Genomic DNA, 13,709 nt, shown 5'->3' with positions numbered 1-13,709 from the left:
ACAGAGTCTGGAGACTAGGCACCGGCGAGGTGATCTGATAGAGGTGTATAAGGCTTTGAATGGTTTGAGCATGCTCAATGCCAATGGGATTCTTCATCTTGCTCAGAATAATCACCTCAGAGGGCATAAATTCAAATTGAGGAAGGACGGATGTCGGATAGATGTGCGGAAATTTGCCTTTGGCCAGCGGGTGGTTGGTTGGTGGAACCGACTTACATCACTTGTTGTAGAAGTTGATAGCCTAAACAAATTTAAAGCTCAACTGGACAGGTATTTCGAACGAACAGATGGGTGAAATGGGAGTGGGGGTTTTTTTTTTTTTTTTTTTTTGGCTGATGCTGAATAAGCTTGCTTTCTTGCATCATATGCCTCTACTAATGCTAATGCTAAGACTGAGGGTGGTAATCAATGGGTGCTGCTCTTCTTGGACTAATGTTATTAGTGGAGTCCCACAGGGTTCGGTGTTAGGTCCACTGTTTTTTTGTATATTTATCAATGATATTGATGAAGGTATATCAGGCTTAATGTCAAAGTTTGCAGATGATACAAAGGTTGGCAGGGTTGTTAATGACAGTAATGGCAGTGTGCTACTGCAACAGGATGTAGATAATTTGGGCAGATGGGCTAAGAAGTGGCAACTGAAGTTTAACTTTGACCAATGCAAAGTACTGCATATGGGTAGAAGTAACCCCAGAGAAACGTACCAATTGTGTGGTACTACACTTAAGGTGGTAGAAAATGAAAAAGACCTGGGAGTAATTGTGCAGTCAGATATGAAGTTTTCTCAGCAATGCAGACAGGCTGCCAGGGCAGGTCATGGGGTTTTGTCAATGATATATAGGAATTTTGCTAGCAGGGAAAAGGAGGTGATTATCCCTCTGTATAAGGCAATGGTTAGCCCATGCCTTGAGTACTGCGTACAGGTCTGGCGGCCTCATTTTAGGAAGGATGTAGATTTACTTGAGCGTGTACAGAGAAGGGCAACAAGATTGGTGAGGGGAATGAAGGGATCCTCTTACCAAGAGAGGCTTAAGTTCTGCAAATTGCAGTGGCTGAGACTAGGCACCTGCGCGGCGATCTGACTGAGGTATATAATGCCTTGAATGGGTTGAGCACACTGAATTCTGATGGAATCCTTCCACTTGTTCAGATTATGAACCTAAGGGGGCATAAATTCAAATTAAGAAAAGACAGATGTAGATTAGATGTGCGGAAATTTGCCTTTACCCAGCGGGTGGTTAATTGCTGGAACAAACTTCCATCTGTCGTTGTGGAAATTGATAGGTTAAATAAATTTAAGGAGGAACTGGACAGGCATTTCGAGGGAATGGTGTGATTTTTTTTTTTTTTTTTTTGGCTGATGCTGCACAAGCTCATACACTTGCTTTCTTGCATCAAATGCTACTACTACTACTACGTCTTAGAAACCTTGAGTATTAGTGACACCCTTGGTGATGTACTTTTGAATTCTAAAATGTTGTTTTTTATATCTTTATGGACCAGAAACATAACTCTCCACCTTCGGCTTGTATTCGTTCCAGCAGCTCTACATCCTTCTTGAAATGAGGCCTCCAGACCTGTATACAGTACTCTAGGTGTGGCCTGACCATTACCTTATACAAGGGAATAATCACCTCCTTATCCCTGCTAGAAAAATTCCTATATATCATCAACAATACACCATGAGCTACTCTTGCAGCCCGTCTGCACTGTCAGAGAACCTCATATCTGCCTGCACAACCACCCCCAAGTCCCTTTCATTCTCTACCACTGTCAGTGTAGTACCACAGAGTTGATACGTTGCTCTGGGGTTGCTGTTTCCCATGTGTAGTACTTTACATTTGTCAATGTTAAACTTCATTTGCCACCTCTCAGCCCATCTGCTCAACCTTTCCAGATCCTGTTGCAGCACCATAGTGTCAGTAGTGTCCTTGACAACCCTGCCAACCTTTGTATCATCTGCAAACTTGGACATTAAGCTTGATATACCATCATCAATATCATTTATAAATACAGAAAACAATAATGGACCCAACACTGAGCTCTGAGGGACTCCACTAATAACATTAGTCCACGATGAGCAGTGTCCATTGATTACCACTCTCTGTCTTCTCCCCCTCAACCACCCCTTTATCCATAGCAGCAACTTGCCTCCACTGTCACACTGCTCCAATTTGTGTAGCAGTCTTCCATGTGCAACAGTATCAAAAGCCTTTCTAAGATCCAAGTATATAATATCAAAGCTATTCCCTGCATCCAGTTCTTTTGTGACTGCATCATAGTACCCAATCAAATTGGTCAGGCAAGACTTCCCCTTAACAAAACCATGCTGTGTCCGAGCTATAACTGAAGTCTTGTCTAAATGATCCTGCAGTGCTTCTTTAAACAGTGCCTCCATTAATTTTCCTGGAACAGAAGTTAAGCTCACAGGTCTATAATTACTTGTGTCACCCTTTGATCCTCCTTTGTGAATTGGGGTCACATTTGCACATCTCCAGTCTATGGATACCTCCCCTGAGTCCAAGGAAGCTCTCATAATTATGGCTAAGGGTTTGCTTACTTCCTTTGCTGCCTCCTTTAATATAACTGGATAGATCCCATCCACCCCGGGTGCCTTTCTTGTGTTTATCTTCAACAGTTTCTCCTCCACTTTACTCCCAGTTATTTCAAGATTCTGTAGCTTACTGCTAGAGTTGAATACACCTCTGGCATTCCCCTCGCTGAATAACTCCTCATGTGTGAATGTCGATGCAAAATATTCATTTAGTTTGTTAGCTACCTGAGCAGGATCATCAACAGTTGACCCATCAATATCAAGTGGACCAATCTGATTTATCCCCTTCCTTCTAGAGTTTACATAAGTAAAGAACTCTTTGCTGTTTTTCTTTGCATCCCTTGCCAAGGATTTCTCGTAATCTGCCTTCGCCTGCCTAACCTCCTTTGTAACTTGGTTGCATATCAACTTGTATCTATCATAGGCTTCTGTGTCATGTGTTAATTTGTAAGTATCCCATGCATTTTTCTTCTCTGCCATATGCCTCATTAGTTCATCTGACATCCATTTTGGCCTAAACCTTGAACAATATTTCTTAGTTGGTATGTAAAGCCTAGTAGCTTCCAAGATAAGTTCTTTGAATGCTTCCCATTTTGAATTTGCTGTTGGTAACATCATCAGTTGGTCCCACTGTATAGAATTTAAATACTGTCTCAGTCCATCGTAGTCACCTTTACGGAAGCAATAACCCTTCCCTTTACCCCTAATGGTAGTTACCTCTTTGAGTAAATCCCACTTCAGCACACTGTGATCACTGCCACTTAGTGGTTAATTTACCTGCAGATTCTTAATGCATGAAGAATCACTGCTGATAATCAAATCAAGAGTATTACTCCCTCTAGTTGCCTCCCGAACATGCTGATGTAGAAAACAATCATCCAATAAATCCACAAAAGCCCTGCTAGTGTGTGAGTGACCAGCCCCCAAATTCCAGTCAATATCTGGGAAATTAAAATCTCCCATTATAAGACTCTCTGATTTACTGGCCCCACTCTATTTCCCTGTACAGTTTCTTATTATACTCATCAGAGTCATTAGGCCTATAGCACACTCCTACTCTCAATTTTGATCTCCCAATGCTTATGTCACACCAAACTGACTCAACACTGCACTGTCAAGCGATGTCGACTGGCTTCACTTCCTTGGTTTTTATGTGTTTCTTAACTAATAGCATAACCCCTCCCCCCCTTCCTATCCTGTCTATCCTTTCTGTAGACGTTGTACTCCCCAAATGCCAGTTCTGCATCCCTTATATCTGTGTGACACCACGTCTCTGATAACCCAACAATATCTGCCTTTGATGTTTTGAGCAATACCTCAAATTCATCAAATTTATTTACTAAACTCCTAGCATTGGTGTACACACAAGTATACCTGCACCCTACCACAATCCATGTGTTTACTTGTACCGCAATGGCTCCCAGCAGTCTCTGAAATATCATGCATCTTGTTTTTCAGGCTTCTGCTCATTCTAATAGAAGCAGTGCAAGAATCTCTTTCACCTCTGCCAGTGGCTACTGTCAATCTATTAGTCTTTGTCTCCCCCCAAGCTAGCAGTTTTCCGACCCACCTAACACTGCCTCGGTAGCATCAGCAAATATTCTTGCACCCTTTCTATTTAAGTGTATCCCATCCCTGTAGAAGCAATCTCTCCTGTTAACAAGTACAGTCCAGGCTGAAAAAAATTCTACCCGTTGAGCCTTGCTCAATCTTTCCAGGGCCGAATTGATCGACAAGAAAATAGAATGCTAGCAGGTCAGCTTTATCCTTGGCTGAAGTGACAACAGAACCATTTGGTTTGGAAAGAGGTGGGAGCAGAGATGGGCAAAAGTTGCGGCCAATAGCTTTGGCAAGAGACCAGAATGCTCGGCTACCATTAGGACAAGAAGCAAGTTTTCTACTCTTAGCCTGTTCAAACTCTAGTTTGGACTGATTAATAACTGCTTTATAATTGTTGCGAGCTTTGGTGTAGGCAGAAAATGAAACTGAAGAATTAGAAACAAGACAATTACGATATGCAACATTCTTCTCTTGAACAGCCTTAGTACATTTGTTGGAAAACCAAAGTTTAGATAAAGAACGAGATTTTAAAGTGGAGTGTGGAATAAAGGATTCCACTCCTGCAAGAATAATTTCACTGACACGATCTGAGCAAACGTTGACATCAGAAGTTTTGATAAGCTGTGCTGACATCTTAGACTTCGTATATGGTGTCAGCACAGCCCCATCACTGATTTCACTTTGGCCAGCACGGCATGGGATCCTAACACTGGTTGCAGCTGGTCTGACCAGTATCAGAATGTCAGATCCATCTGACTTCACAAGTATGATGACAACCCCTCCCCACACACACACAGGGTGCCCTGGCCATTCTCTTCCACCTCCCTACCAAACCTTTCACCTGGTGCACTCTATCATCCTAAAGATTTCACACTGTTCTTATCAGTCCACTTCCTCTGTGGTGTCCCTCTATCACCCCATGCTCCTTTCTAATAAAAACTTTTTTTTTCCTTGGGGGGGGGGGGATGCATCTCTGATAAGCTCAGGCAATGCCAGGTTTCGCCCAACCAGAGCTCCACCCTACTGTATCCAGCCTTTGGTTTGTAGGTAACCGGGGATCGGTAGTGTTCAAAAGGTCCCTGGCTAAGTAACCGGTTGAACAACAGACCAACACTAACCTAACATGAACATGCACTAACCCACACCATTTGGCCTTTCAGCATGTCACAATACACATTTTGTATTGTGATTAGTGCCATGATGTAAAGCTGTCAAGTGACACTGAGGGTCTCTATATACCAGCTGTTCAAAGGTGTTCCAGTCAGCCTTATCAAACTTCCACTGAGATATCGTTGATGGTTAATGACTTTTTTCAATCAAAGGAGATATCACGTGGAAGGATCACTCTCATTACAGGGATTTTATTCAACTTCTCATGTGAACAAAGACAGAAGAGAAGGAGCGCAGACAGATAGATCAGTGGCAGTAAACATAAGCATAGTCGTTGTGCAGAAAGGTGTTTTTTCCCACATTTAGGAGAGAGAGAGAGCTCATTATTTTCAATGAATGCATTCTATTTTAGGGACCACAACATTAGTGTCTGCATTATCCCAGAGAGTATTATGTCCATTAACAGCTCCTAATAAAACAATGGGAGCAGGCAGTTGCACAATGAGATCATCAAGGTCTGTCTGGGAAATGTTGATCCCATGTGGCAAGTACATGAACATTTATGAGAAGAACCCCTACAAAGAGGTGAATGGCAACCAACTTTACGGTCGTTGTAAGAAGGATCACTTGGAAAGATATGTGGTTGCCCACTAGGATGGCGATGCCATCACAAGCAATTCATCCCCTATTCTGTCTTTGCATGTTATGCTGACATTATGTGAGGTAGGGTCTTCATTTGCCTTAAGATATGTTTCCTGCAAACAAAGGCACACTGGCTTGTACCTATGGGGAGGACCTCAATGTCATTAATGTTCCTTCAGAATTCAAAGTGATTCCATTGTATGAATTTGGCCATTACTTGGGCTTTGTGGATCCATTGGACAGCTTCCAAAGTGCTGAAAGCTTAGTTTTGTAACTCTTGGGTTTATCTTTTTTTTTGGGGGGGGAGAGTACGGATGCTGTACTGTCCTGTATCCATTTCTTCCTCCACAAAGAGTTCCAAAACTGAATCATCTGGTACCTCCTTCACTACAATATCCATGTTTTCCTGGTGTAACACAGGAAAAGATGGATATCAAGGCAAAGGAGGTTTTTTATCTTATTTCTATCACTTTTTATTACAGGTAGAACATTACGAGACACAGATATAAGTGGCAGGTGATTTATCCTTGTGGGAGGGTTTTCAAGGTCAGTAAGTAACGTGTAATTGAAGTTAGCAAGTCTGATGGTGGTATGGTATGATCATCTCCCTTTATATCCCCACGGTACACTTCCCAAAAACCTTCTGGGGGGCCCGCTGCTATTTACTGGCTGGGTGCATTTCCTGGCCTCTTGATAGGAAATGTTTGGTTCTGTTTACAGTTTTCGAATTTTTTTCTCCTCCTTCCACTGAGTATGCAGGATTCTCTCCTTGGCAATTTGTATAAGTTGAACATTCCTTCTTCTCGTCGTCTCTTTGGCACCACATCGAGCAAAGGCATAGGAGTCACAACAGGCTGTTTGCATATAGTCATGTTTCTGGCACTTAAAACACCTCAGTGGATTTAGAATTTAAATCTTTATTGGGCAGTTTAAGTGGCCTGCCTTGATGGAACTTGGAGGCTGCGGAATGTTGAATGTAAGGATGAGATGTTTGTTTGTTGTTTGGTTGGTTGGTTTTTAGGAGCATTAGCAACTAAGGCCATACTGCTCCAGGGATATGCGGTTGTCATTCCCTGACCTTTCCGCATCCTCCATATTTGGTGGTCACGGGCTCGAACCCCGGTCTAATCAAGAAGCATGTGCTACGATGCACTGCTGCTCCTGCCCACCTGGCTACGGAGGCACCATAAGGATGAGAACTTGAGTAGGTATGAGATTCTCATCCTTTCACATTGACATTCTTTTGACAGCTCTCACTCCCTGATCTTTCAATTCAGAGCAGATCTCTCCTTCAGAGATATGAAAAAGATCACACTGATGACACCACATGAAGAGCTCAGAGTTTTAAGTGGGGTTACAATGAAGTATTCCCCCTATCAATGTGGCTCTCAAGATTTTTTGGTCACGTTCTGGACATAAAGCTTTGACTAGAAGGTCTCCAGAATAGTCTTTTTACAAATTCTAGAGATCCAGCCAACCCTGCTAATCCTTTCGGAATGAAAAAGGGCTACATTTTTCCAATTGCCTGCTCTCCAACTGAATGGAGAATGAGGAAAAGTAGTGTTTCATTGATGGTGGTTTATCCTCAGTTCTGGGTATTTTCACAGAGGTATTGCCCATGTGGTGTGATCAATTAAGTGGGGGCCTTGTTGGGGGACTCAGACGAAGATAAATTTAAATTACTCATAAGAGTAAAATAAAAATTTCTGATGTCCTAAATACGTCACAAAGTCCTACAAGGGGATGCCCACTTGCAAACTAGCAAGTAATGCATATGCAAATAGGACACCAAGTCGCTTAGAGCATCATACCCACATTTCCAATAAGTCTTCAACCTGTTCCAGGTCCAAAGAAAAGGAGAAACTGGAATGTAGCTGGCCCCTAGCAATAAGAACCACCTGCCACTTGACCCTAGTCGGGCTGGTCCCGACCACCCATTTTGTCTGTTTCCAGTATTGCTGTTGAACTTTCATTTCAATGCATCAATAAAGGCCAAAGTGGTATAATAGAGCTGGGCCCTCTCACTTACCAGGATCCCCCTTTTCCAAATTTCTACAGGTTACGATGCACAGGGGCACATGCCAGATCCCAATGACGTAACCCTGGAACAGTATGGGCACTGGATCCCAGTAATGCTAATCTGGAAGCCCAGTAGCATCACTGGGAGGTCCCCTCACTACATACAGGTGCTAACATCGAGGGGGTTCAGAGTATACGTTGATCTCAGTCAATATTACTTACACGTTATCAAGTACCTGAGTATAATGTTCATGCAATAAAAATCACATTCTAGATGGAGAGTTTCTAAAATCACCCCATACTGATGTGATTTCCAATTTTCTTCACATTTTTATAATGAGATTTGATGGTGAAAAACTAAGTAAATTTAGTGTGCTTTTAAATGATTAATTTAGAATTAAACAAAAATGGGACACAGAAACTCTTGAATCATGTTTGACATCACATATACAATAATTAAATTTCTTATATTTATCAATAAATAATTACTGTGCTGTTAAAAGTTCTTTACAAATTAGTAATTACAAATATACCTAATAACAGAAGGAACCAGTCCAGTCCACAGACGAGACATGACAGACAATCTCCGAAGTTCAGAAGTTGTCACTTTACCTTGAACAATAAAAAGAAAACATAACACACATATATATATGCTTTTTAATTTGTTAATTACTATAAAAGTTATTTATCAGAATTTTAAAATTTGAAATAAAGTGAAATCCATTAACTATATAATTTTTAGCATTATGATCACTTCTAACAAATGTCATAATTACTTTTAAAAAAATAGCTATAAAATTGAAACGGAATTACAAGGACCACTATTATCCAATGTGAATGGGACTGAGATTGTCTCACATAACAGAAATCATAGATAGCAGAATCACACCTTTTAACAGGGTTTGGGAATCAATTATTAGTGTGTGGTATTTATTATTACATATCCATAACTGCAATAAAAATACATAAGTATTTTTATTGGAGTAATTTTTAACAAGAGGATGTTTCTATAAAAATTCCAAAAAAAAAATAAAATAAATAAATATTTATAACAATATTTAAAACTTTTAAAACAATATTTTATTTTTATTTTTTTTAAATCTAACTGATTTCCAAACTAATATTTTTATTTCAATATACAGTAATGATGGATTGCATTTTAGGAACCTGTTTCTGAAGCATACAAGTACTTTAGAACTGTATATAGAAAATGGTTATTCTTGTATAATTTAAACGGAAATATACTGCAGAAGCAACACTTTTCTAGCTTGTGCTAACAACTAGTTAACCCCAGCTCTCTTCGACAAGTCAAATTACAGTATGAAATGAAGACTAATGAAAACTCTTTGCACCTTATACAGTAACAATAAAATTATCAAGAAGATGTGTATTTATCACTGGAAGCATAAAATGACTTTGGTAAGAATGCAAACAGTTTCCCATGGAAATTAATTAAACTATTATAAAAGGTGTTTTTTTTTTTTGTTTTTTTTTTTGTTTTTTTTTTGTTAGCGCATCGGCTTCTGTGGCCATAATGCACCTCCCAAAGTTTTTGCATTTTACTCTGATCGAAGCCCGAGGCGGGATTCGAACCCACGACCTTTGGGTTGCCAGGCAGGCACTTTACCCACCTAGCTAGCCCAGTCGGCATTATAAAAGTGAAATAACTTTTATTTAACAGGAGATACCAGAAGAACATCTTGAGAATACACAGAAATTTATTTTATTATTTCCAAATAATCAAATTTAAAAAGTATGCTATATTTAACTACAGAACGAGAAGATCTTGTTAATTCAGTGTTGGAAATTCGATCCATCTGATAATCCAAAGTAGTTTGGATTAATTGACGGAAGTCAATTGACGGAACCATCAGATAAAGCCTGATCACTGCATGTTTGACATCATAAGTGGGCCATAAGAAGTACACAAAGCTAAATTGCTGCACAGAATTGAGAAAAGTGAAAGCAAGAGATGAATGTAAATCTAATTCATTTTCTGTGCATAATGGAAAGCTAATGTATGTTGCAAGGTCAATATGAAAAAAAATAAATAATAAATGAAATAAATACAGTAAACCCCCGCTATTCGCGGGGATTACGTTCCTGAGAAATATCTCGAATACCGAAAACGCGAATACTGAGTTATGGCTCCCATAGTAATAAAGGGGTTCCGTTCCAAAGTATGAAATATATAAGAAAAACTAGTCTAAAATTTTGTCTATGTATGTATTATATGAACCTTCATAATATGACTATGTACATAGACAGTACATAGTGAAATGCAAGCATATGGCATCGAAATGAAAATAAGAAACAATTTAATATTAAATGTAATATTTATTAGAAATTTCAAACAAATCTTTCAAACAAGCGCCTTTGCTTGCTAGAAAAAAAACATCCCGCTAGTGTGATAACACTGGTGGGATGTTTCGCTAAAGTGTTGATAAAGGAGTTTGCCTTTTCGCGAACTTAACGGAATTTTATTTTGAGTTTGGTCTTCTATCCACAGATTTAAAGCTTTTCCATTTTTTCTAATTTAACATCACGAGTTACACAGCAAATTTTTGAAGCAATTAGCGCGTTTTCACGGACACTACTGTGGATTTTTTCTTCCGATTTTTTGATTGATCGTACCGTTTTGCCACTGAGGAGACACGTTCACCATTAGAAATTTTGTCTAATAACTCAATTTTATTCGCTAATGTCATCACCTTCTTTGATATTTTCACATTTCTCTTTTTATTCGTAGCCATATTTTTGTACGGGTTAGAAAGAACTTGTCCACAATAAAGTCACTTTCTTCCGTTAACACACTCGAAAAAAGTCTATTTTACACTGCAAAATGGTAGATTTATCATTTTTGTAAGTATATCAATTTATAAATTGATAAATTTATTCAATTTATAAACATATAAATTAAAAGTAAACGACGAAACCTTCCATGGCAAGCGCATAACACATACCGAACAAGGATTAGCGAGAAACATTCACGCTCGCGATTTTGTCACCCCTCTCCCTCCACCCACTGAGCACTGTTTTGACCGGGAAAGATAATTTTAGCCACGCCCATGTTTTTTATGGCGGAAAATATTCACTGCGCTTTAAAATTCACATATTTTTAGGTTTCATTTTATATTAAATCGGCGATCGCGAATACGCGAATACAGATACCGCGAATAGCGGGGGTTTACCGTACATACAAAATTTCAGTTTTGATACTAAAGTGTGATAATTTTTTTTAATCTAACATTCTGAAAAAATGAAGCCAACTCTTTTTATATTTAACTATTTTATTACATTTTGAATGTTTTACTCTTTTTATATTTAACTATTTTATTACATTTTGAATGTTTTACACGTAATTTGTAATCCAACTAATGTATACATTTATTCATTAAATCTAATAATTTGGTTACTATAGTTGAACAGAAATTATTTTATTTTAAATTTAGCTCTTTTTCAATGTTTGAAGTTTATGGTTATGTGTTACTTTTAATACATCATTTTTTTTTTTTAAATTAATTGTTGAGCAAAATACTGATAATGGTATTAATTAGAAAATTTAAAATTATTTCTCCAAAATGACCATTTTTGCAAATATTATTCAAAGAAAATTCAACGGTTTAGAAGAAATTTGATATAAGTAATGATAATAAATCTCTCTGATTATGTAATTTTATGAATTCTTTCTCTAGGGCTTGTAATGATATAATTTTTGAAATAATATATATCAATATACAACAACAGTAATTACGTTTGATTAGGATAAACAATACTCAGCTGTGCAGGATTTGTAAATAGTGAAATACTTTTTCTATTAATTGAATTTTATCACTTACAATTACTACAAAATTATAACCAATTTTATCCAAACCCACAATAATTTTTTTCAAAACAATGTAATTGTTCTGCAGTAATTTTTTTTCACAGACAAAATATAAATGACATCTTTGTAATTTTACAATAAGCTTTAAATCATAAATACATAAGCACTTGTAGATGCGTTAGTACTATCAAAAGAATTTCCCAGTACGATTCCACCTTTGTAATTAATATAAAGTTTCAGATGAATTTCACTAATCATTAAACTAATTTTGCATTCTGAAGAATTTAAAAAATCCAATTTCTGTTTAGCATACATCAGAAAATGATTCTCTTGCTAGTCATCTGGAATTTTTGCATTTAGAGAAGCGCAGAGCCTATGAATAGTACTTAGATGAGGAAGAAGTAGGAATGCAGAATGCTATAGAAATTTGTAGTAGCCGTGTGGAGATAGCGAAAACACCAAAGATGAAAATACCGTGCATTCCGGTTAATTGGGGCACCGGTTAATCGGGGCAGCTGATTATTTGGGGCAAATTATGAAGAACAGAAACAAAACAAATATTTAGCCTGAATTTGTTCCGCTTATTTGGGCCAACTCGCCGCTTATTTGGGGCAATGAAGGTCTTGATTGAACAATAAACTATATTTAGATGGCACGCACAAACATCTAAATATACTTTATTGAGCAATAAACTAATTTAGATGGTTCGTAACAAAGACCATGCGGGCAGCAGCCAAATTAGTTATTGCGAAGTCGTGCTGTACAGTGGTTGTTTTACGTTTGTTCTGTGTCGTGGTAATCGGATTCTGAAGAAATTTTGCTTGCAGTTGTTTACGATCACACTAGGTACATATGTATACATCTTGTGGGTTAGAATAGATTAAAAACTGTACCAAACAGTGCATTGATTTTGGTTTCCCCCCTCCCCTTTTTTTCAGTACATTTAAGACCCCTGTCAAGATGCCACGTAAAGATTTGTCGCTTTCAGAAAAAAAATCGCTATTCTTGACAAGATAAAGTCAACCTCCTAACATCGGTCATCGTCAGCTAGCGGAGATAAAGGTGCCAAAATCTATAATTTCACGACTGCTACAGCAACAAGAAAAACTTAGAGAAGAGTGGACATTGCGCGTGGATTTAAAGAAAACATCTCATAAGCGAAAGAGGGAAGGCAAAGATCCAGACGTCGAAGATGCTTTGAATCAATGGTTTTCCACTGTATCTAAACGAGGAGTGTGTGTAAGCAGCCCCGTGCTAAAAACCAAGTCAGAAGAGTTGGCCAAAAAGCTAAGTCACGTAAATTTCAACACGACGGATGGTTGGTTGTCTCGATAGAAGTATAGACATTATATTAGTTACAAAAAAGCACATGCCAAGAAGGACAGTGCTGAGCAATGGAAATCTGAAAAACTGCCAGAGTTGCTTAAAAAATTTAGTGGGGATGACATTTACAACGCCGATGAAACAGGTCTGTATTATCGTGCTACACCGGATGGTTCCCTCAGCTATCAATACATAACACTGTCCGGTTCAAAGAAAGCAATGGATCGTGTAACAGTGTTGTGCTGCTCAAAGATGTAAGAAAATGATAAACTCAAACTTTTGGTTATTGGTAAAAGTGCCAAACCTCCTTGTTTCAAGGGGCTTACAATAGGAAGTTTGCCAGTTTCGTATTATGCCAATAAGAAGGCGGGGATGACCACATATTTTTACGCAATGGCTAATGAACTGGGACACGGAACTGCAATGGAAGTCCAGAAAAATTCTGTTGACACTGAACAACTGCACCGCACACTAATGTAGCCGATTTAAAAAATATTGAACTGGAATTTTTAACCCCTAACACCACATCCCTGATACAGCATATGGACGTGGGAATTATAAAAAATTTGAAGACCTATTATCGCGGAAAGCTGGTTAATCACATCCTTGAAGCAACTGATGAAAATCTGCTGACATCATCTTCCAAATCAATAGAGATTAGTGCAAAAGTTTCAA

At 38.4% G+C, this 13,709-nt stretch overlaps 1 protein-coding gene across 1 annotated transcript in view; it reads right to left on the bottom strand.

Moving 5' to 3' along the window:
• Nup160 (nuclear pore complex protein Nup160) overlaps positions 1-13,709 on the bottom strand; it is a 507,399-nt gene that overhangs the window by 431,104 nt on the left and 62,586 nt on the right. Inside the window, exon 5 of the mRNA XM_090382015.1 lies at positions 8,419-8,497. Within this exon, the coding sequence (XP_090238141.1) occupies positions 8,419-8,497 (79 nt within the window). The remainder of the gene's footprint in view (positions 1-8,418; positions 8,498-13,709) is intronic.

Source organism: Mastigoproctus giganteus, chromosome 9 (assembly GCF_048544385.1).
Source record: "Mastigoproctus giganteus isolate SK-2022 chromosome 9, ASM4854438v1, whole genome shotgun sequence".
In the NCBI taxonomy this organism is placed as follows: Eukaryota; Metazoa; Arthropoda; class Arachnida; order Uropygi; family Thelyphonidae; genus Mastigoproctus; species Mastigoproctus giganteus.
The sequence above is the reverse complement of the archived record's forward strand: the minus strand, read 5'-3'. Positions and strand labels throughout refer to the sequence as shown.